At 67.2% G+C, this 23,139-nt stretch overlaps 1 protein-coding gene across 1 annotated transcript in view; it reads left to right on the top strand.

Moving 5' to 3' along the window:
* Positions 1 to 275: 275 nt before the first annotated feature.
* The window catches only part of IPO13 (importin 13), a 23,788-nt gene continuing 924 nt past the window's right edge, over positions 276 to 23,139 (top strand). The window contains exons 1-18 of the mRNA XM_025207182.1: positions 276 to 524; positions 1,151 to 1,887; positions 6,349 to 6,489; positions 6,651 to 6,792; positions 9,342 to 9,508; positions 9,666 to 9,786; positions 10,658 to 10,805; positions 10,998 to 11,179; positions 11,503 to 11,529; positions 12,005 to 12,139; positions 12,578 to 12,721; positions 13,256 to 13,336; positions 13,773 to 13,910; positions 14,167 to 14,263; positions 16,004 to 16,056; positions 22,584 to 22,650; positions 22,785 to 22,843; positions 23,120 to 23,135. Of these exons, the coding sequence (XP_025062967.1) occupies positions 291 to 524; positions 1,151 to 1,887; positions 6,349 to 6,489; positions 6,651 to 6,792; positions 9,342 to 9,508; positions 9,666 to 9,786; positions 10,658 to 10,805; positions 10,998 to 11,179; positions 11,503 to 11,529; positions 12,005 to 12,139; positions 12,578 to 12,721; positions 13,256 to 13,336; positions 13,773 to 13,910; positions 14,167 to 14,263; positions 16,004 to 16,056; positions 22,584 to 22,650; positions 22,785 to 22,843; positions 23,120 to 23,135 (2,689 nt within the window). The 5' untranslated portion in view covers positions 276 to 290. The remainder of the gene's footprint in view (positions 525 to 1,150; positions 1,888 to 6,348; positions 6,490 to 6,650; positions 6,793 to 9,341; positions 9,509 to 9,665; positions 9,787 to 10,657; positions 10,806 to 10,997; positions 11,180 to 11,502; positions 11,530 to 12,004; positions 12,140 to 12,577; positions 12,722 to 13,255; positions 13,337 to 13,772; positions 13,911 to 14,166; positions 14,264 to 16,003; positions 16,057 to 22,583; positions 22,651 to 22,784; positions 22,844 to 23,119; positions 23,136 to 23,139) is intronic.

Genomic DNA, 23,139 nt, shown 5'->3' with positions numbered 1-23,139 from the left:
AGCTGCTCGTGGAGCCCCACGGCAAGGGCCCCTCGTGCAGGGAAGAAGCTGCTCCCGAGGGGCTCTGGGACAGGGGCTGAGTTCTGGTCACTCGGACGTGTCCTTCCGTCCCAAGTGTCCTTCTCTGCCCCCAGCCCCGCCTGGCTCTCCAGCTGCCCGTCTCCCTTCCCCACGTGTAATAACACCTCAGTGCCCCAAAGCATCGCTCCTGGCCTCAAACCCCTGAGGCTCCCAGCCGGGAAGGCGGTGTAGTTTGTCCTGCCTGCTGTGGTGCCCTGCTGTCTGGGCTCATGCTGGGAGGTGTCCTGGGCTGCCGGCACGGGCCAGGGAGCTCTGGGGCTGGTGGCTGTAAGTGCTGGACCCTCTCCCCCCCCAGTCCCATCCATCTGGCAGGGGGGCCAGGGAGGGGTGATGCCAGGGCCCGACAGTGGCAGTACGGTACGTGGTGCCATGAAGCGCCGAGGCGCGTACGATGGTTGGGAAGAAGCCCTGCCCAGTGCTGTGCCCAGCCTGGAACGTGCCAGGTAAGGCTGAAGCAGGGGCAGGCAGCAGCTGCCTTCCTGCTTGTGTTCAGGACCCGGTTCCCCCCAGGGAGGAGTCCTAAGCAGGGCAGGGGTTCGTGGCCAAGCCGGGGTTAGACCCAGGTCTCCAGCCCCCTTCATGAGCTGGGTCAAGTGGGCTCAGAGCACTAAGGGGCCCTTGTGGGCAGGCAGATCCCAGTGCCTTGGTGCTCACGTGGCAGCCGCCTGCCGAACAGGGGAAAGGTGCCCGAGCAGCAAAGCTTCATGGCTGTTGGTCCCCGGGGTCTGGGTGCGGGTGACGCATGCCATGGACCTCCGCGCCATGGGGTGTGAGTGATAACAAGTGACAGTGGTGAGTCGGACACAGGGGGACCGGCCTCTTGTGGCCCAGGCGGCGGGATGGGGAGGACAGGAGGGAATGGGCCGGGCAGTGGAAAGGGCTGGCTCCCCACGGCTGCTCCTGCCAGGCCAGGAGGCAGGCAGCCACCCACGGGCCTCTCTCCCAGCTCACGTGCCGGTTCCCAGGCCTGAGGGACGGGTTTGTGCCTCTCCCACTGTTGACTGGCGCCACTGGGCAGGGGCAGAACGGCCCTGCCCGACCCCGCGCCCACCTGCAGCTCTCTCCCCAGGCGCTCCACCAGCTGTACTACGACCCGAGCATCGAGAACAAGAACCTGGCGCAGAAATGGCTGATGCAGGCCCAGGTCTCGCCCCAGGCTTGGCACTTCAGCTGGCTCCTGCTCAACATGGACAAGGTGCCCGAGATCCAGTACTTCGGCGCCAGTGCCCTCCACATCAAGATCTCGCGCTACTGGAATGACATCCCGGCCGACCAGTACGAGAGCCTCAAGTCGCAGCTGTTCGCCCAAATCGCCCGCTTCGCCGGTGGCTCCAAGATTGTGCTCACGCGGCTGTGCGTGGCGCTGGCCTCTCTGGCGCTCAGCATGATGCCCGAGGCCTGGCCCTGCGCCGTGGCCGACATGGTACGCATGTTCCAGGCAGAGGACGCCAATGTGGACGGGCGGGCGCGTTGCCTGGCGCTCCTGGAGCTGCTGACGGTGCTGCCCGAGGAGTTCCAGACCAGCCGCCTGCCCCAGTACCGCAAGGGGCAGGTGCGCAGCGTCCTGGCGCAGGAGTGCGGCTCCGTCTTCCCCTTGCTGGGACAGCTGCTGCAGCAGCAGGACTCCCCCGGCTTCATCAAGCAGAAGGTGCTCAAGTGCTTCTCCAGCTGGGTGCAGCTGGAGATCCCCCTCATGGACTGCGAGAGCCTCATCCAGGCGGCCTTTGCCTCCCTGCAGGACCCTGAGCTCTTCGACACAGCCGTGGAGGCCATTGTCAACGCCATCTCCCAGCCTGACGCCCAGAGGTAAGAGCACCGCGGGGCAGGGGCCCAGTCACCCCCCTGTAAGGGCCTGGGGGTGGCGCAGAGCGGGGGCAGCCCCAGGTTCACGGCTGCTCAAGCTGGTTGCAGGCAGGGGCAGGATACCGATGCCATGTTGGCTTTACAGGCCTGGGGCTCCAAGATCCTCAGGATCTTCGCTGTCAGAGCAGGGAGGCCGTGGGGGTACTCTCCATCCCTGGAGGGGTGCAAGGAGAGGCTGGACAGGCACTGGGTGGGGATGATCTGGGTGCAGCGATGCCTGTGCTCTGCTGTGGGGATTTCCCAGGCCTCCGGACTGAGCCGGTTGCTGCAGGGGGCTGGGAGGGAAATTTCCCCCACCACCCTCCTGCTGCTCCATGTGTCACGGTTTTCTTTTGGGTATTTATTGGGTGCTGCTGCAGCCCAGGCTGGGGATGGGACTGGGCTGCACCAATGCTCCTGCCGGCACCGACCCGCAGGGTCCTGGCTGGAGGGTCTTGCCCCTGCGCTCAGGCTCAGCCCAACGCTGCACTGGGGGCAGGAAGGGATTTCCCCCTGCTCAGACTGGTCTGGACTGGGGCGGGGTTTGCCTTCCTCTGCCTGGGGTCTCCGGAGCGTCCACGAACCCCCTTTGCAGCAGCAGGACATTGGCAGCTGCGGCCCCCCTGCTTTCCCGGGGGCAGGGGCAGGTGTGATGTCCTGTGTCAGGCCACGGTCATGTTGCTCAGAGCCCGGACACGGGGTTTGTCTGGACTGGTTTGGACAGAGATGATCCTGCCTCAGGCAGGGCTTGGACTGGGTGCGACCCCGCGGCTCCAGGACCCTGATCTCCATGCGGTGCTGGTCGGTGGCAGGAGGCTCCACACCCAGCGCTGACCCGCGGCACGAGCGCATCCTGGCTGCTGGCTCCGTGTGCTGCTGCTCCCAGCCAGCCAGCCCGGTGGGGCCCGGGTGTTGGGGACATCCCGCAGAGGGATGGATAGGAGCAGGAGCAGGAGCAGGTTGAGCGCACTAGCGTCCGTCAGCCCTGCGGCAGGGGCTGAGGGCTGTGGGCTTCAGGGAGACGCCTGTCACTGCCCACTGCCCTCAAGGGGCAGACGCAGCCCAGGTCTGCCGGGCTCCGGCGCCGCGAGCCGAGCGGGGCTGTCTCGTAGGCCGGAGCCCGCTGCCCCTTCAGGGAAAGTGCGTCTCCTCCAAGGCTCCCGTCGGCCACATTTTCCTCTTAGTTGCTTAGCAACCTTGCCGTTCTCCGGCGAAGAGGGGGAACGGGCGGCTGGGCCGAGCCAGCGCAGCATGTGCCAGCCGGGCCGCGGCCTCCACGCACGCTCGGATGCCAGGGCAGGGAGGGGGTCTGAGTCCGGCCCTGTTGGGACAGGGGCTGCCCAGGGAGCTCGGGACGCGCCGCCTGGCTGGGGCACGCTGGAGAAGCGCGCCGGGGCTGCAGCGCCTGGGGGGAGGGAGCCGACTGCAGCTCCCGGCAGCGCAGACGCTGCAGCCGGAGCCAAGGGAAGCTGCAGGCACTCGGCTCCTTCCATTCCCACGGGCTGCCTCCACGCTCCTGCGCCCAGCCCCCAGCTCGCACCCGGCTCTGCCTGCCTGCATCGAAGCGGGTGCCAGCAGGGGCTGGGGCTGCTTCCCCCGGCTGGGGGCAGTGCCCGCGGCATGGCTGCCCCGTGCCGGTCCCCAGGGCATCCCCACGCACTGTCATTGAATGCCGTGACCTTGCACCCGAGCTTCTGCAGCGACCATGCCGGGTGCACCCCTCAGCCTGGCTGGGTTTGCTGGGGGCCCTTCCCTCCCCCCCATTTCAGTGTCAGCCCCTCTTGCGGAGGCAGCCGGGTGCCCAGCGGCTGAGCGAGCGGCCTGGCCGCGCGGCTGGGGCAGGCACCACCGCCAACACCGGCTGTCCCAGGGCAGGCAGAGGCTAGGCTCTTCTGAGCCGTTGGTGCTCGCAGCAGGGATAGCTTGGGCTGCAGCCTGCCCGGATCAGAGAGGCCCAGCCCCACATCAGGGGCTCGTTGTCCCCCTGCTCTCAGGCCCCCACCTGCCAGTACCCAGGTGCACATGCCCAGAGCTTCTCCTCGTCCTCCCCCAGCCCAGTCGCTGCTCCGTGGAGGGGACGAGCTGCTGCCGGCACAGGCTGGCTGGCACCCTCCCCCCTCACCAGGGCTCTGGCTGCCTGTGGCAGGTACCGGGACAGGCTTCTGTCTCCGTCCCACATCTGTCCCCCTGCATCAGCTTCCAGCTCCTCCGCCCTCCCGGAGCTCTGCTCTTCTCCACTGTATCCGAGCGCCCCTCAGGCCACAGCCGCCTTCCTGGCCTGGATTCGCATCTGCCGCGTGCCGGCCTGGACAGCTGGCTCCTATCGGGCAGTGAGCCCTGCACAGGGCTGGGTCCATGCTGACCCCAGCATCCATCCCCATCCTCCATCTCCAGCCCTGTGGGGACCTCTGACCCCATGCAGTCCCTGCCCACTCCCCCCATCCCAGGTGGAGGGCAGGGCCGCAGCGGAGGCAGGTCTCCCAGGACCCTCCTGCCCTCCCTGTCCCTTCCAGACCGTCCCGGAGGCTCCTGCTGCATCCTGCTCCCCTGGGCATGGGACAGGTGGGCCTGCAGCTGGTTGCATCAAGCCAGGCAAGGCTGCCCGCCATGTGCCCTAGGGGCACAGTTTGCCCATCGTCTGCACCAGGCCTGGAGTGGGCTGCGCCCAGGAGGCGGAGAGCAGGGTAAGCCACCAGCAGTGAGCGGGGCGAAGGAGAAGAAGCCGCTGCAGCGCCCCTTGCTAGGAGCAGGCTGGAAGGGGCCCCGTGGGTGCTGGCAATCTGGCCTGGCAGGAGCTGAGCTGGCAGGAAGCGTGCGGGTCACAGCTCCCTCGCTGTTGGGCAGCACTGGCTGGCTCGTGGGGGCCCAGCTCTCCCCTCGCTTTCCCATTGTCCAGCCCCAGGGCTGAACCCTGTCTGGGGGAGCGCTCCCCAGCCGGCCAGCAATGGCGACCCCCACCGCGTGCTCCGCTGCCTGCAGGGAGAGTCCGTCCCGTGCCCTCGGACGCTCCGGCTGCAGGGTGCTGCACGGACCCTTCTCCTGCCGACCGAGGCTCTGCCCAGCCGCCTCCTCCAGCACAGACCCTGGTGTCCCTCCCTGCAGAGACCCAGCTCAGCCTGCCCTCTCCCAGAGCAGGCTGCCCATTCAAGCAACACGCCTGTAGCAGAGGGCCCTTCACGCCCTCCTCTCTGGGGGCTGGCCCGGTTCCGGCGGGGAGAACCCGGGGACCCTCCTGCTCCTGGCGGGGAAACGCGGGTCCCTGTAGCCTGCCGAGGCCTGGGGGAGCGGCTGTCCCTGGACAGGCCAGCGCAACGCCCTTCCCGAGCGGGGCAGTGCCAGGCCCTGGAGGGGGCAGATACGGGCCGTGGTGGTGCCCCCTCCAGCAGGGCAGAGGCCCCAGCCCCGTGCCCCCGCCGGCCCGGCGTCCCCAGATAAGCGGCCGGGCAGGCAGGTGAGTGGCAGGCAGGCGCAGAGCCTCCGGCACAGCCGGTCTCTGGGGGCCGCCCGCCCGCTTCCTCCTCGCTGCCGGCTGCCATGGTTACAGTCGCTTATTGGCAGCTGCGGGGAAATCAGGGGGCATTGCTCTGGGATGCTGCTGCTGCCTGGGGGGTGCCCGTGCGCCAGGCCACGAGCCGGGCTCCTGGGGAGGGGTGGGGGGCGGGGGGCAGCATGTCCTGATGAAGCCCCCATGCAGCTGCTGCTTCCCAGAGGCCTTAGGGATGCCACGTGCCTGTTGTGTGCCCAGCCGCAGAGACCTCCTCAGCCTCCCCTGTGACCCAGGGTGGCCGTCTCCTGCCCCCCAACCCCCCTTTTTCTGCTCCACGTGTCAGGGGGGTTTTAACTGGGTGCTGCTGCAGCTCAGGCTGCATGGGGCTAGGCTGTGTCAATGCTCCTGTTGGCACCCACCCTGCAGGGTCCTGGCTGGAGGGTCTTGCCCCCGCGCGCGGGCTCAGCCCGATGCTGCACTGGGGCAGGAAGGGATTTTCCCCCTGCTCAGACTGGTGTGGACTGGGGGGGGGTTTCCCTTCTTCTGCAGCGAGGGCATGGCCTGGGCCTGGGCTCCCTGCAGCATCCATGACCACCCCTGGTAGCAGCAGGATGTTGGCAGCCACGACCCCCCTGCTTTCCGGGGGGAAGGGGTGATGTCCATGTTGCATCAGGGGCGATGGTCGTCTTATGTGGAGTTTAGTTTATGGTCGTCTGGGCTGGTTTGGACAGGGCTGATCCTGCCTCAGGCAGGGCTGGGACTGGATGTGACCCCTGCCAGTGCGTTCCAGCTCTGCGGCTCCAGGATTTTGAGACTCTCTGGACCTCTGCATCTGGGCTGCTGAGGCCGGGAGCAAAGGCTGGGGCAGCCCGAGCCCCGTGCAGCTCGCTGCCACCATCCCAGTGCAGGGTGCCATGCTGACCCAGCTCTCCTTACAGGTACGTGAACACCCTGCTGAAGCTCATCCCCCTGGTGCTGGGGCTGCAGGAGCAGCTGCGCCAGGCCGTGCAGAGTGGGGACATGGAGACGTCGCACGGGATCTGCCGCATCGCCGTGGCCCTGGGCGAGAACCATTCCCGGTGAGCGGGGCCGGGGCCGTCCCTACGTGAGGAGCATTCCCCCTCCTGGGGGGTGGGGTTGGTTGGGGATGTCAGCGAGGGGGTCGCTGTGGGCCCCGAGTCCAGCTGCAGCTGCCCCTACCCGGGCTCCATGAGGTCTGACCCGCGCTGCCTCCCCACAGGGCGCTACTGGACCAGGTGGAGCACTGGCAGAGCTTCCTGGCGCTGGTCAACATGATCATGTTCTGCACTGGCATCCCCGGGCACTACCCTGTCAATGAGACCACCAGCTCCCTGACGCTCACCTTCTGGTACACGCTGCAGGTGAGGCTGGTGCCTGGGGACACTCATCCTGACCCAGTGTTTCCAGGCATGGGGTTGGGCAGGGGGACCAGGCTGGAGGGTTGCTGTCCTGGGCCTGCAGCTCCTCTGGTTTTCCATGCTGCACAGCCCACTCCCAGTCAGCCTTCTGCTCCTGCCTGCTGTCCCCCAGCAGGGTCGAGACACGTGCCGATACACGTGTGCCCTGCTGCTTGGCCTCGGGTCATTGCTGCAAGAGCTCGTGGGCCCAGGCCAGGCCCATTGCTGCGCGGCAGCTCAGCGAGGGGCTGGCATAGATGGGCGTCAAGTGCCTGTTCCCCCCTACAGCTCAGGCTGGGCCCTGTGCCACAGGACTGCCCTGCAGAGCCCTGGGGCTCGGGCTGAGGAGCCTCAACTGGGCTCGTCCCAGCTGTGTCCTGGTGGAGCAGCTGGGAGCAGTGCTGAGCTCCCCGGACCCCCATGATGCTGGAGGGACCCCCCTGGCCACAGCCCCATCAGGCTCCAGTTCAGTGGCCACAAGCCGGGGGCCATCCCAGGTCCCCTTCATCCCAGTGGTTTCCAGGGGAGCAAGGGGGCATCTAGCTGAAGTGATTTGATGATTGAGTGAAAACAATTGAGGGGCTCCCTTTCTCCATGGCAATGGGCAGAACTGGGGGGCTGCAGCCTGTTCCTCCCTAGCCAAGCACAGTCTCCCAGGGCAGAGCTGGGGTCTTGTGGTGGGGCCAGCCGCGGCCTGGATGAGCAGCTAGAAGGGAGCAAGCCCCAGGGCCTGGGCCCTCAGGCCCTTCTCTCTGCTCCCTCTCCGGCTCAGAGCCAGCCCAGCGCTTTGCCCCATTCCCCTGGAGGGAAGGAGCCCTGTGGGCCTGCCCCTGCCTCGCAGACCCCGGGGGCCATGGCTAGGATGGGCCTGCGAGTGGGTGTAGTGACCCCTGGCCCCAGGCTCTGGTGTCTCATGGGGGCCTGGCTGGCTGGTCCAGGGGGCATCCCCTCTCCTGACAGCTCCGGGGAGCCAGAGCCCCTGCCGGTGCCGGAGAGGCCTTCGTGGGAGGCCTCAGCCACTTGGCTTGGCTTCACCCCCCCACCCTGTTCCTTTTGGGCCTCGTTAGCCTGGCTAATTAAAAACCCCCTCACACACCAGCCTCCGCCAGCAGCGAGTCTGACTGCAGCTCTGCGCTGCGTGTCTGTGCCAGCTGCCGGCGGAGATGAGGTCACGCATTGTCTTCGTGTGTGCCTGGCCCCGTTCTTGGGCCCGCGCCCTGTCTGTTGGGGGGGGGCAGGGAGCCAGGCTGCTGGGATCTTCCGGCTGGCCGTCACCCTGCAGGACGGGGGGCTCGTGCAGTGACACGCTTCCCTCTTAGTGGCCTGGGCTAGTCCCGTCCCGTCAGTGCCCTCGAGCTCTGCAACCCGGTGGCCTGGCACGCTGACCTCGCTGCTCCTGGCCTGGCCTGCCTGGGGGGCTTACATTTCTGTGCCCAGAAGCACTTCTGCCTTTGGGGCATGGGGGAGGCTGCAGGAGCTGCCTGGCTCATGGAGCCTTGGGCTCTGGTCACCAGACAGCCCCTGGCCCCAGAAAGCTCCCGGCACATGGCTGCACGGGGTCTGCACATCCTGCCCCCTGCCGCGCATGAAGCACAGTCTCCCCACAGCGGGTAGCCCAGCCAGAGTGACGTCCCTTCTCTCCTTGCCAGCCCCAGGCCACGCTCGGGGCTGGATTCACCTCCAGGCCCGGGCTGCTGCCCCCAGCCTCAAGTGAAACTGAAATTATAGCAGGGCCTTTGGGAGCTCGTGGCCGAGGGGCAGCGCAGCGAGAGCCTCAGCAGCCAGGGGCTCGTGCTCCCAGCTTTGCCGCAGGCCGTGTGCTATCACCCACCCTGAGCTATGGGCCAGGCTGACCCTGATCGCCACCCAGCTGCAAACACCCGGGGTTTCGGTGCCCGGGAACCGCAGCCCCCTGGGCGCAGCAGCAGTGACCCTGCAGGGGAGGGCTGCCACTGCCAAGGTAATGGGCTGTATTTAACCCTGGGCTCAGCCCTGGGCTGTATTTAACCCTGGGCTCTGCCCTGGTCTCCGCTCCGGCTCTCTGCTCCACAGCCAGCCATGGTGGTGCCGCGTGGGCCAAGGAGGAGGTGGTGTCAGCACCGGGCTGAAGCTCTGGTTCAGCCTCAGGGCAGCCCCCAGAGGAGCATGGATCCCTGGATCATCCGTCCCAGCAGCCCTGGCTGTGTCGCAGAGAGCTGCAGGGGCTGGGCATAGCTGAAGCCGTGCCCCACGGCCCCAGGTGGAGCGGGCTTTGAGTTTGCCTTGCCAGTGTCTGGCCGTGGGGGTCCAGGGAGGACGGAGCGTGATGGTGGGGGCCAGGCATCGATGGGGACTGTAGGTTGGCCTGGCTGCCAGGGCGCTCTGCAGGGACACAATGCCCAGGCATCCCCAAGGGCACGTGGAGCTGAGCAGGGGGCTGGGGAGCTCCACGCCCCCCAGAGCTCTGGGCTGTCAGGGCCTGGCCCTGCCCTGCACTCCCGCCCAGCGCAGCCGGTCTCCCCTTCTCTCCCCAGGATGACATCCTGTCCTTCGAGCCGGACAAGCAGGCAGTGTACCAGCAGGTGTACCGGCCCGTGTACTTCCAGCTGGTGGACGTGCTGCTGCACAAGGCTCAGTTCCCCTCGGATGAAGAATACGGGTTCTGGTCCTCGGACGAGAAGGAGCAGTTCCGGATATACAGGTGTGCCGGGGAGCAGCGGGGCGCACGCGTCCTTTTCCCAGCTCCTGTCTTGGCGTGAGGGGCCCTGGGGTCTCCCTTGTGCTTGGTGGGGACAGTGTGGATTGGGGCTGCTGGGCAGTGTGGGAGATTGGTGCTTGACTCCATGCCCCCCACCCAGGGTGGACATCTCTGACACCCTGATGTACGTCTACGAGATGCTGGGCGCAGAGCTGCTGAGCAGCCTCTACGACAAGCTGGGCCGCCTGCTGACCAGCACGGAGCAGCCGTCCTCCTGGCAGGTGAGCAAGCAGCCCCAGGTCCGGCAGCTCCCTGTGCTGGGCATGGAGGTGCGGGGCACTGGGGGTGCACTGAATGGGGCAGCCAGGACCAGCAGGGCAGGGCTCTGAGAGCCTGACTGGCCTGGACCGCCTCACCGGCACCCCCAGCAGCTGGCCGTGGCCAGCTCCCACAGTGGCAACACCGCCTTGTTCATCACCGTCTGCTGTGGGGCCATTTGCCGTCCAGGTGCAGCCCCCGTGGCTGCGTTGGGCAGCATCTAGCACAGGTGCAGCATGGCCAGAACCCACCAGGCTGTGGCTGCCCCCTCCGCAGACGAGACGCTGCTGGTCCCAGGCAGCGGATGAGGGGGACGTGCTTGCAGCTGCCTTCTCCCTGCCTGGGGGTGTTGGGGGGGTGAAGTGAGCAACCGGGCCTTTGGTCTGGCAGGCTCTGGCCAAGCAGGCAGGTGACGTGGAGTATGCAGTAGGGCCCAGTCCCGGCAGCCCCTGGCCCAGGGTCTGTCCTCTCTGCACTGGGGCTCCTCTACAGAGCTGGTGTCTCTGTGTGTGGTGTCAGGGGAGGGGGCCAGGGGCAGCATACCAGCTGGGCAGGGAAATGGTTGCTCCTTGAGCTGCCCCATCTTAGGGACTGACTGAGCCCTCTGGTGCACCAGTGGGGCGAGGAGGGCAGTGCCCTGGGAGGCAGCACCCTCCCTTGGCCCAAGAAGAGATCCAAGGAGCCTCTGCTGGTGCCCCCATCCCAGTCCCCAGCCCCTGCTTCCCCTGCTTGCAGGTGGGAGCCATGGGTGGGCACAGTGGATGTGGCCCCAGGTGGGGGGGGCAGAGGGGGGTGCTGCCCTGGCCGGGCTGTGACACAGGCGCCTCTCCGCAGCACACAGAAGCCCTGCTCTACGGCTTCCAGTCCATCGCCGAGACCATCGACGTCAACTACTCGGACGTGGTGCCCGGGCTCATCGGCCTCATCCCCCGCATCAGCATCAGCAACGTGCAGCTGGCCGACACAGTCATGTTCACTATCGGTGAGGCGTCGTGGGGGAGCCCAGGCCTCCCCTCGCGGCCCCCCGCCCCCACCCGCCCCACCGGAGGCTTGTCCCTACTTGGGGCAGCCGCTCACGCCGCTGGGCTTCGTGCCCCGGGTCCTGCTTCAGTGGGGCGGGGGCTGGGAGGGGAGCATGGCCCCGGCCCCGTGGCTGACCCGCCTTGCGCCGCAGGGGCCTTGTCCGAGTGGCTGGCTGACCATCCCGTCATGATCAACAACGTGCTGCCGCTGGTGCTGCAGGCGCTGGGCAACCCCGAGCTCTCCATCTCCAGCGTCTCCACCCTGAAGAAGATCTGCCGGGAGTGCAAGTACGACCTGCCCCCCTACGCCGCCAACATCGTCGCCGTGTCCCAGGTGCGAGGGTGGGGCAGGGACCTGGGGCTGGGGCTGGGGCGTGTCTCGTGGGCCAGCCTGTGCTCCGCCGGCTCTGGGCCGGGCAGGCTCTGCCCTGGTTCTGTTGTGCCGCTGGCCTGGCTCACACGGCTTTGCGGCCCCCTGCCCTGCTCCTGCCTCCCGCGGGCCCAGTGATGCCAGGGGCTGCGTTCAGGGTGGTACTTGTGGCTCCCATGGAGGCTGCCCGTGGCTGGTGCCTGCCCATGGGGTCTGCTGGCTGCTGTGCCTCACCCTTTCCCAGTGCCCCCTGACAGTGACCCGCTGCTCTTTCTCTCTCTCCCCAGGAGGTGTTAATGAAGCAGATCCACAAGGTGAGTCTCACTCCCCATCGATCTGTGCACATGGGGGGGTGGAGGGGTGGGCCCGCTTACAGCCTTGCGGGCGTGTGCCCCTGGCTGTGACCCGGGCAAGCTGCTCCCTGCACAGAGATGCGAGTGCGCCCCGTTCTGGGCCCAGCTGCCCCCACGTGCGGCCTGAGCATGGCAGTCAGGGCCCAGGGCTGGTGTCTGCGCTGCAGAGAGAAGCTGAAGGGCTGCAGAGCAGCCACCCCTCTTTGGAGCAGACGGCCAAGGGGCGGGCATCTCCCCCAGAGCCCAGCCTGCTGCACCAGCTCTAAGCGCTCGGGCTGTCCAGCTCTGGGACAGGCGCCCCAGAAACCTGCTTGATGCTTGGTTGTGCACCCTGTCCCCAGGCCTGAGTGGCCACCTCTCTCCCCGTGCATGCTCCCCAGCGGGGTTCAGAGGCCAGTGCCAGACCTTGCTGTGACCTCCCTCCTCTGCCTTCCAGACGAGCCAGTGCATGTGGCTGATGCAGGCGCTCGGCTTCCTGCTCTCGGCGCTGCAGGTGGAGGAGATCCTGAAGAACCTGCACTCCCTGATCAGCCCCTACATCCAGCAGCTGGAGAAGCTGGCCGACGAGACCGTGAGTTGGGTGCAGTGTGAAGTGTGGCCCCCGACCAGCCCAGCCAAGTCCTGGGCCTCCCCCGCAGGCCTTGCTCTCACCCTGGCTCGTGGGGAACTCGTGCTCTCACTCACGTGTGAGGCGGGCTCCCTGGGCAGCCCGTGGGCTGAGGTCTGCTGCACGGTGCATGCTGGCACCTGGCTCCCAGCCCTCCCAGAGCCCTCCCAGCAGGCAGACATGGTGTTCTCAGGTGTCCTGCTGGAGGCTCGGTGCCAGCTGGGGCAGGGGCCCCATGAGTGGCCCAGAGACTGCTGGAGCTGGGGCAATACAAGGAGCTGCCTCCCCCGGCACTTAGCCTTGGTGCTGCCCGTCCAGCAGCCAACTGCGAGGACCCAGGCGTCCTAGTGGGCCCCAACGCCTCCCGCAGCTGCAGACTCACTGCTCGCTTTCCCCTGGCAGCCCAACCCCTCCAACAAGCTGGCTATCATCCACATCCTGGGCCTGCTGTCCAGCCTCTTCACTACCCTGGATATCAGCCACCATGATGACGACCACGAGGCTGCCGAGGTCAAGAAGCTGCCCCTGCAGCAGGGGCCCAACCCGGTGCGTGCTGTGGTCATGCCACTCTCCGGGCTGCCTTAGACTGCAGGAGGGAATCACACTGCTTTAGCGGGGGTCTTGCCTGGCCACGTCTCCTAGGAGCAGAGCCTGCCCCCTTTGCCAGAGAGACTGACTGCCCGCGAGGCTCTGGCCCACCCCGAGCCAGCTACCATAGGGAGGGCACATAGGCGGGTGGTGTGACCTACACTGTAGCCTGGGGCAGAAGCGCTGGCACGATCTGGTGGCGTCTGCCCCACCCAGGGCTGGGCACAGGGATCTAGGGCAGTTTCTTCGTGGATCAGGGCCCAGGGCTGGCAGAGAGTCAGGATGTGGCCAGGAGGGGCTGGGCCGACCTGAGGAGGAGGAGGTGACCAAGGAAATCTGTGCCTACGGGCTTTGAACCCCATCCCTACCCCCTATGCACCCATGTTGGGAACCCTCCAGGCTACCCCCTCCCTCCCACTGGACACCCCTGGGGTAGGCTCCCCTGGGCAGCGGTGCTGCGGCCTGGCCCTGAGCCCCCTCTCGCTCCGGCAGGTGGTGGTGGTCCTGCAGCAAGTCTTCCAGCTCATCCAGAAGGTGCTCAGCAAGTGGCTGAACGACGCCCAGGTGGTGGAGGTAATGGCTCTGGGTGGGAGGCACTGGCTCCATTGCACACCCACTGCGGACAGAGCCCAGCGTGCGGCAGCATTGTGGGGGGGGCTGGGCCACAGCCCTGAACGGGGCAGCCTCGGGGAAGGCGGTTTGAGGAGCCCTGACCTGGCAGGGGCTGCTGGGCTGGGCTCGGGCCAGGCACCCGCCCTCCTCCGCACTCTGCCTGCACTTCTGACCTGGCCCTGCTCACCCGTGTCCCTGCTGGGACTGACCTCATGCAGGACTGGCATCGCCTGGGTTTGCTGGAGGGGCGGCCAGGGGGGCGCCCACTGCTCCCAGGGGCATTGCCACTGAAGCGGCATCAGGTGTGGCTCTGAGTGGCCGGGTCAGCCCCTGCCCTGCTGCAGGCGACTCCGCCGCCACCCCCTGCCCACACCACCCCTCCCTCCTGTCCCCGCAGTCTGTCTGCGCCATCTTCGAGAAGTCCGTGAAGACCTTGCTCGACGACTTCGCCCCCATGGTCCCGCAGCTGTGCGAGATGCTGGGCCAGATGTACAGCACCATCCCCCAGGCCTCTGCCATCGACCTCACGCGGCAGGTACGCAGCAGGGGGATGTGGGGCGGGCTGTGGGGTGGCACCTGGCTCCCAGCAAGCATGTGGGATCGGGGCTCGGGCAGGCACCAGTGTCAGAGAGCCGAGCCCAGCACCCCTGGCCCCTGCAGGCAGGGCATGGCCGGGCGGGCCGGCACCATGGTCGCTGGCCTCGTGGCAGTTCCAAGCGGGGAGGCGAGGGCCTGGCTGGAGTTGCTGGCTGGTCAGAGCTTCAGCCCCTCTCTCTCTCCCTCTCCCCCAGCTGGTTCTCATCTTTGCCAACGAGCCCGCCCACTTCCCCCCCATCAAGGCCCTCTTCCTGCTGGTCACCTCCGTCACACTCACCCTCTTCCAGCAAGGTACGTGCGCAGCACTCCTGCGGGCCGGGCGAGGGCGAGCCGGGGCACGGGGATCTGGGAGCAGGCCAGCTAGTGGAGCTGGTCTGCTCTGGTTCACCTGAGAGAAGGTGGGTGGAGGACGCAGGAAGAGAGGTGTCCCCTGCCCTCCCACGTAGCCCCGCGGGCTCGGCGCCGGCCAGCCTGTCCTGTGCCACTGAGCAAGTGACCCCGGCTCCGGGCCACCATGGGGATGGGAGCCCTGGTTTGGCGCTGGCAAGGCCCTGCAGTCCCGAGCAGCTCTGCTGCCAGGTGCTGGAGTGCTCCAGTTGTCCCCTTGCAGCCTTGGAGGGGGGTGGCCATGAAGGGTTACCGCCGCGCAGGTGTCGGTGTTCCTGCCCCATAGCCTGGCAGGGCTTGGAGTTGGCCCAGAACCGAGCCTGGGCCCGAGCAGAGGGACTCTGAGCTCGAGGGAACCATCTCTCCAGAGCCCGGCTCGGCCCAGCCCCACGTCCGGGGGCAGGGGGACAGTGCCCTGCGCAGAACAGCCCAGACCCCCGAAGGGGTCCCCAGCCCCAGCCCTGCTTCTCCTTTCCGCCCCCCCATCCCCATCCTGCCCGGCACGCTCGGGCCTTCTGCTTCCCTGCTGGAGCCAGGCCTGCCCGCTCCTGCCAGCCTGGTGGCTGGGGCTGTCCCAGCTCTCTGGCCACACTCTGCCCAGTCCCTGAAGGCGTGCTTCCTTCTGTGGTCATGGCCCCACGTCAGGGCAAGGTGACGGCTGTCCCCTGCGGGGGTGAGGAGCTGGCGCTTCCCCGGGCAGGTTCGTGGGCAGGCAGGCCGGGCCTGGGCTGATGCACAGGTGTCGCGGGAGCGGGTGTCGGAGGTAGGAGACTCCTCTCGGCCCGGATGGGCACAGACATGGCTCAGGGTAGCGCCGGCCCCTCTCTGCTTCTTGCTCATGTTGGGTTGGGAGCCAGCTGCAGAGAGCTGCCCAGGTCTCCCCAGGATCCTGGGCCCCTGCCCTGTGGCCACCCAGGACATGGGCTCTCCTGAGCGTGTGCACGTGCCGGGGACACGCACGCACACGAGACGGGATGGAAGGCTGAGCCCTGCGAGCTCGCAGCCGGGCCGGCACAGAGCCGGGCGCCAAGGTAGGCTGGTGGCGGCCGGGCCGCAGAGGTCCCCAGCTGCCCAGGAGACGGCTCAGGGCCCCGGACTAAGAGCGGACGGCAAAAACAGCGCGGCCTCAGGGCCCGGGACTGGGGCCAGACATGGGCCCCGGCAGCAGGTGCGAGCCCGGGCCGCCCGTACTGCTGAATGCCCACGGAGGTCTCACCAGGTCTTCACAGCCTTTCCAGGACCACGTGGCTCAGTGCCACAGCCCGAATCCTCCTCCTCCTCCTCCTCTTCCTCCTCCTCCTTGCCAAGATGGTGCCCAGCTAGCCCCCCCCGCCCCCCTCCACGGACACAGCGATCTCTACCTCCCCGGCTCCGCAGCCCCCGGGCGCTTGGCACAGACCCCGGGGGCCTCAGACCCTTTCCTTTGCCGTTTCTTTCTGTTCTTGGGTTCTTCAAGTTTCATGATTTTTGTACGTTTTGTTTCTTTAACTTGCTTCAAGCTGCTCATATCCCCTCCCCGTCCGCCACCCCTGCCCTCCCCACTCCTGTTTTCACTTGTAGATTCTTTCTGTACCACATAACTATATGATGTTGAGTTGCTGTTTGTATGATTTTCTCTTAAGTTACATCTTTATTATATTTTAGGGCCCAGGGATCATCCTGATATTGTTGATTCATTTATGCAACTCCTGGCACAGGTGTGTTTTAGTTTCTTATTCATTCACTTTCCGTTCTCTCTCTTTCTCTTTTTAATTCAATTTAAACCTATTTTTAGCTTTCCGTTGACAACGTTTTTTTCCTTTTAGTTGAATATCGAGTTTCTCCATCTGTTTCCGTGGAAGTTGAAAACAAAACCTTCTCCTTTTAGTCCTGGGGTCACGCCAGCCCCGGGGCAGCCCTGGCCCTGCCGGCCCCCCTCATCGGCCTCGGGGGTGGGGGCCGCCCCCGGGCTGCCGCTGCCACCTCCGCACTTGGCCTGCAGAAGGCCGGGGCACCAAACGGGCTCTCTCTGCTCCTCCAGCCTCAGCTCTGCAATGGCCCCGCGGGGCTGGGGCACCTGCTGTGCCTGCTGGCCCGTGCGGCAGCACAAAGCTGGCTTCGCTGGCAGCTGGCACTCCCACGCACTGCTTTGGGTGGCTTTTGGCCAAAAGGCTGGTCCCAGGCTGCGTGGCCAGCAAGGCAGCCCCTCTCCGTACCCACAGGCAGCAGCCACCGGGGTTAGGTCGGAGCCACCGGGCGCTGGGAGCGGGACGTCTGGGGTTCCTCGTGTTCCTCGCCAGGCCCTGGATGCGTGAGGCTGGCCCGCACATCAGGGGCCCCTCGGAGAACCGTACAGTCCCGCACCCAGCAGCCGGTCTGCTCCGAGCAGGCGCCTGTCACCCCGCGGGCCGGCTCCGAGGTCCCAAGCGATCCTGCGGCACCGCCGCCTGAACACTGACACGACAGGCGGGCCAGGCACTGGCCGAAGCAGGGCTGTGCAGAGGCTGTGTCCGGAGGAGCTGCCTGGCTCCTCTGCTCCCGCAGGCTCGGTTTCCTCACCAGGAGGGCAGAGATGGCCTCTGTGGCTCGGGCACGTGCTGGCCGCCTCGCTTCCAGGCCACGCGGGCTAGGCTGGAGCGTGGGGTGGAGGTTTCTGCGGCTGGGAGCAGGCAGGGGCTGGTTATGCAGTGTGTGTACAGACGTCTGCGGATGGGTGCAGGATTTGCATCTTGGCCGCTGACCTGCCAGGGAGGCTCTGGCAGGACGGGCTGCTTGCGGCACCTTCCCAGGGTGCAGGGTGCTGTCGTTGTAGCGCGGGAGTTGGCTTAGGCGTCTGCTGGCTCGGGGAGCCCGTCAGGGTACTGGCGGATATATCCAAGCATCCGGGCGTCTTGACTCCTGCCCCAGCCTGGCACGACAGCACGATGCTTCCAGAGCCGCCAGCGTGGGGCTGCGCTGCATCCCGGGGCACTGGCCTGAGTGTCGTGGCTGCGGGACGTGGCCGTGATGGGCTGAGGGTATGCAGCAGTGCTTGGGGTCGTGGCAGCGCAGCCTGGCTGCCTCGGGGGCACCGGCCGCCCACCACTGTCCGGTACTGGGGCCGCACCTGCTGGCTTGTCGCTTGTCGCCTCTGGTGCGGGGTGTGCTGAGGCCTGCCCTGTCTGGGGAGCGCAGGGGTGCCCGGTGCCCATCCGTCCGTGTGCTCGCTGTGCTGTGCTGGTGCCGAACCCCGGCCTGTGTGTGGCTGAGGGGCTCGTCTGTGCTGCCAGGGGTGCGAGGCAGGCCGGCCTGTCCTGCACTGCTCCCAGCTGGACACAGCTCTGCTCCTCTCCTGGGAGACCCCCGTGCAGCCGTGTCTGCTCCCGGCTGCAGCTGCCCCAGTCTCTGCCCCCCTCCTGGGTCCAGTGTTGCCAAGCCGCGCATGGGAGCCTTGCAGCTCGGGGGGACGGACCGGGCTGGAGCCCTGGGCCCAGCCAGCATCTCTGGGCTTGGGCTGGTTCGTAGGCAGAAGCTCCTTCGCCCGCGCGGTCTCTGGACTTGGTCGGTGAGAGGCGCGGGGAGGTGAGGGCAGGGGGTGCAGTGTCCGGTGGCATCTCTTGGAGGAGCGCTGAGCTGTCCCGTGGTGGCGGAGGCTGTCAGGACCAAGGCAGGTCTTTGTGGGCTTCAGGCCTGTTCCCTTCTGCGAGTCGCTATCCCCCTCTAGTGGCGTCCGGCCCCTGCAGCCCAGAGCTGCCGGGACCGGGCAGGAGTCGGCGCCGATCAGCTACCTGGCATAGCCCGAGCGTTCAGACCTGAGCCGCTCCATGGGCTCCCCGTGCCCGCCAGCTGGCAGAGCCAGCTCTTGTTGCCCAGGGGCCAACCCCCACTGGAGCCTCTGAACTGTTTGGACAATGGCTGGTGGCCTTTAGAAGTCGCTGCCCTTTCCTCCGGGCATCCCTCGGGCGTGTGCGGCGGGGGCTGACGGCAGCACCGCAGGTGCCACGTGCCTCTCACGGGCACCGCCCGCTCCCTGCCGGCCAGTGCCCCTCCGCTTCTCGTGCCAGGAACAGGGATGTTGCTCTCCTGGTCAGCACTGCCCATGGCCAGGCACTGCTTGCACCCACGGCAAATGTGCGCGGGCTCTGCTGCTGGTCCCCACGCGTCCTTCATTGTAGCTCTTCCTGCCCCGCCATCGTGCTCTTCCTCCGGACAGAAGGCCAAGGCCAGGCCTCCCACAGCCCAGCCTGGAGCTGAAGGAGCTGCTCTGCACAGAGGAAGCTGAAATCCCGTCCTGAGGCCTGGACGTCGCTGCCCAGGGACATCCCAAGGAGACGCGGGTACGTGGCAGTGGGACAGAGCACGACCCCATCCGCGCTGGCCTGTGCCATCCAGGAAAGGGCACTCACTCCAGAGCAAGACGAGATCAGCAAGACTGTCAGCCCCTGCTCTGACGCTGCCCGGCGCCAGCAGAGGATCCCATCCGGGGAGCCCCGCTCCAAGCCCCAGACGGGCACTCGGCTACAGCGGCTTGCAGACAGGGAGAGGACGGCACTTTGAAGTGACCCCTCACTGCCCACGGTTTGCCCCTCGCTTCCCGTTCGGATGTGACTCTGGCTGCTCTCTACGTGCTCACGTCCAGCCCTTGTTCCCAGGAGGAGACATGGCCTTTGCTTTCCAGCTGTCTCTGGCCCCGAGCATGTCTGCGGGCGCTTCCTTCAGCCCTTCGTCCTGTTCTTCTGCCTCCAGTGTCTGCAGCCTTGCCGCTGCCCCCAGTGCCCTGGGAGGGGAGCGGACTCCCATCTCACCTGCTGCCCCCGTGCCGGCCCTTCTCAGAGCATCTGCCCGCTGTGACCCTTCGGATCTGCTTAGGGACCTAGTCCCCTGTGCAGCGGGCACATCCTGGGCACGTGCCTTGTGCGCATGCTGGTGTGACTGGGCCCTGCTGTCTGAGCTGCCTCATCCGCGCCACTCACTGGTTTGCCAGTCTGTCCACAGCCAGGACATGCCTGCTTGTGTCCCGGGCGCTGGGGCCGGCTGCAGGGTGAGGCTGTGTGCTACGAGGGCTCTGGCCACGGCAAGCCAGGCCCCTGCCCACGCGGCGCCACGGTACAGAGCAGCCTCGCACTGCGTGTACGGACAGGGCCGGCTCCGACACGAGGCTACCTATCCTCCTTCCCTGCCTGAGTCCAGCCTCACACGGACCATCGCTATTTGGGGCTGGCATCTTCTCGCCTCTGGGTGAGTTGCTGGCCAGGCTTGCCGGATGGGTCCAGGAGCACCGTGGCCTCTGTGCCAGGGGATGCCGTGACCTGAGCACTGTCCGCAAAGCCCTGCTGCCCTTTACTCCATCCGAACGCTCTCCCGCTGCCGTGCCCAACGCAGCCGTGCTGGGCGCTCGCACCCGAGCTCTTCCGGTCTCCCCTTCTGCGCTGGGGGTGCAGTGGGGTTTTCCACCCCAGGTGTGTCCTTGCTGGGGTGGGACAGTCTCCCTGCCGAGGCCGCCTTGCTTCTCTTGCTCTGCTCACCTTAGTTGAGCCACCTGTTCTCCCACCCGTGGTTCGCCCGAGTGCTCTAGAGCCAACCGCAGGCGGCTCTCGCCTTCCTGCCTTCCTTCCTGCCTGCCTGCCTGCCTTCCGTCCTTCTGTCCTTCCACCGTCTCGAGCTGATCCAGCCTCCTTTGGAAACCTCCAGTGACAGAGTCCCCCCTGCCTTGGGCAGCCTGCGTCCCTGCCTCGCGGCCCTGACAGCAAGGAAGATCCTTCTGAGATCCCACCTGCACCTGCATTGCTCCACCAAGCTGTTGGTCCACATCGTGCTCTCTGCAGCAAGGGAGAAAAAGCGCTTTCCCTCTTCTTTACGGCACCTGCCTGATACCTGGATATTGCTGTCACCCCCCCGCCACCTGTCCCCTCTTCTGCAAGCTGAACGCTCCTGCTTCTCTTGGCCTCTCCTTGTGCAGCCTCTTTCCAAACTGGATCGTGCATGTTGCCTGCCTCGACCTTCTCTAATGTCTCCACGTCCTCTTTAAAATGCGGTGCCCAGAACGGCATGGGACACTCCTGGCGAGGCCCGCAGGCACGATGCCCTGGGCGAGGCCTACCATGCACCGTGGCACTCCTGCCTCGGGTCTTGCAGCTGATGCTCCTGCCGCTGCAGCCTTGAACAGCTTTCCCCTTTCTTGCAGCTGCAGCACGTTGCATGACCCAAGTCGTCATGATCCAGGGCATCGGCTCCAGCAGAAGGACCCGGACCTCTGGTCTCCTAGATCTCAGAGGGTGCCTGTCTGCACAGGCAGGGCCCCGTTGGGGCAAGGACACTGGCCACAGCCTGGTGGCGCAGGCCCAGCCCCCAGCGCATCCCTGCTCCTGGCTTCCCTCGCTCCGAACTGAACAGCCCGATGGCAGCTGCTGCAATGGCACACGGCCCTCGAGAGCCCGCTGAGGAAGCGGGTGAGACCGGAACGGCCATGCACCGGGCAAGGACGCTGCAGCCCCCGCACTGCTGCCCACCCGCCTCCAGCAGCTGCCGATGGAGCCTGGGATGCTGCTCCCTCACCCTGGAGCCAGCTGGCAGCAACTCGTCACCAGGCCTGGCTCTGGACAGCACTGGAGCTGTGGGACGGACCCTCCCGGGGACTCCCCCCTTCTACCGCTCCCCTGGAGAGCAACAGCTTTGGACAAGGAAACCTCAGCTCCCTCCTGTCTCCACGGTATGCAGGCCTTGCTGGCCGGGGTGCAGGATCCCCGCTGAGCGGCAGGGGCTGTCCCGGGAGCCTGTCCTACAGCCGCCCTGCTCTGCACTCCCGTGGTCCGGCTAGGAGCCTTCTTGCCCTGGCTATCGAGACCACCCCGTCCTTGCTCAGGCCTCCCTGCACCAGACCCCCCTTCCCTGTCGTCCTGCCCTTGCTGGAAGTCCCCCCACGGCTCATCCTGTGCAGCGCGGCTGTGCAACTGCGAGTCCGGTGCCTTCCAGGGGCTTTTGGGAATGGAGACTTGCTCCCCTGGAGCTGCCCACCGCCTTCCCTGGCCTGCAGCTGGGCAGAGCCCCTGTCTCGCTCCATCTTGGCTCCACCACCCGCCCCATCGCAGAGCGTTCTGCTCCGGCCTGGAGCCACCGGCCTTCCTGGCCCTGTAGGCTGGGGTTGCCTCGGCTTCTCTGGGAGTTGAGGCCCAGGGTCGGTCCAGGGGGGGTCCCGGCGTGGCCCCACCTCCAGGAACAGGTGGCCGGAGACAGCCCTGCAGTAGGAGCACTGTACATGCGTGTACCACGAGGCCACAGCCGTGCGCGTGGCCTGGGCAGAGGGGCCCTGCACGCAAGGGTCACGCCAATGCCACGCAGCGCTTTCCCGGCAGTCGCTGCCATCGGTGCGGCTCGGTCCACAACTGCGGGGTGGAGGAGGCAGGGCTCGCGGCGCCTGCTGCTTGCCGCCCCGGGTCTCTCTCAAGTGGCGGCTTCCTGTAGGCATCTCGGTAGGGCCCGGCCGGAGCCTCCCTGGTGTGGCGAGAGCATGGCCACCGCGGTGCCCGTCCAGGTGTCTGCCCGCCGTGAGCATGCGCGCAGCTGCCACGTGACGTCTGTACACACACACCTGCACAAGCGCGCAGCCCACGGCCGAGCCCGGCCTTGCAGGGGGCCCCGCGGCGTGGCTGGTGGGGGCTGCGTCTTGTGCCGTGGGCCAGGCCTGCGGCAAAGGAGGAGCCAGGGCCGCGCTGAACAGGGCGCAGCTGCCCGGCCCCCTGCGTGGCCTGGCGGGGCTGGGGCTTGGCCCCCAGCTGAGACCGGCGGTGCGTGTCCCGAGTGCCCGTGGGCCAGCAGTGGGTCAGGCCAGACCCCAGCCTGGCGCCCCTGTGCCCGGAGCTGCTGCTGTCCGTGGTGATGATGAGCAAGCCCCCCCCACCCCCACCCCCCCACTGACCTCTGCCCCGGCCTTGCCGCTGGTCCCAGCCCATCCCGGTGCCGTCTCGCCCTGGGAGAGCTGTCCCCGAGCGCCAGGGAGCAGAGGCCTCCGCTCACCGTTGCTGCGTCCGAAGCTTTGCCCGCAGGCTGCTGCGGCATCGTCCCGGGGGCCAAGGGCCCCCCGGCTAATCCTGGCCTAACGTTTGGGGGCCACGGTGGCTCCCCCAGTGCCAGGCCCAGCCTTCACCGGGCAGGGCGGGACGGAGGCGCCCAGGTAAGTGCGTGCCCGGGGGCCACGCGGCGCCCAGGAGGCTGTGCCGGCCGCCCCACGGGGCCGTCTTTATTGGGTGCGTGTGTGTGTGCCCCGCAGGCGCTCAAGCGGAAGCCCGACCTCTTCCTGTGTAGCAACCTGGACGTCAAGGCCGTGTTCCAGTGCGGTGAGTAGCCCCGGGGGCGGGGGGCACACGGGCTCCAGCCTGCGGGGCAGAGGCCGGGGGTTCGGCTGCAGGAGGGAGGGAGGCCGGGCCCGGGCGAGGTGGCCACAGCTGAGCTGGCGGTTTCTGCCCCGCAGGCGTCCTGTCGCTCAAGTTCCCCGAGGCCCCGACGGCCAGATCCTCCTGCGGGTTTTTCGTGAGTATCAGCGCCCCTCGTCCCACCGCGGGTCATTCGTCCACCCGCCTCGGGTCCCCGCTGACCCCTGGGGTGCTCAGCAAGACCGGGCAGGTCGGTGCCGTGCCGGCACACTGCCAGGAGGAGCAGGGAGACCGCGCCCGTGGGCTGCAGGAGGGGCACGGGCACGGGCTGAGCCCCCAGCATCTCCCCCGCACTGCTCTGTGCCCGCGGCGGGAGGGTCGGGGTCCAGGCAGGCTTGCTGCGGGCGCCCCCCAGCCTGCGCTCCTCTTGCAGACGGAGCTGCTGCCGCGCTG

The sequence above is a fragment of the Alligator sinensis genome, unplaced genomic scaffold, assembly GCF_000455745.1.
Source record: "Alligator sinensis unplaced genomic scaffold, ASM45574v1 scaffold781_1, whole genome shotgun sequence".
NCBI lineage: Eukaryota > Metazoa > Chordata > Crocodylia > Alligatoridae > Alligator > Alligator sinensis.
Note: the sequence above shows the minus strand (reverse complement) of the source record. Positions and strands in the feature narration are given on the sequence as shown.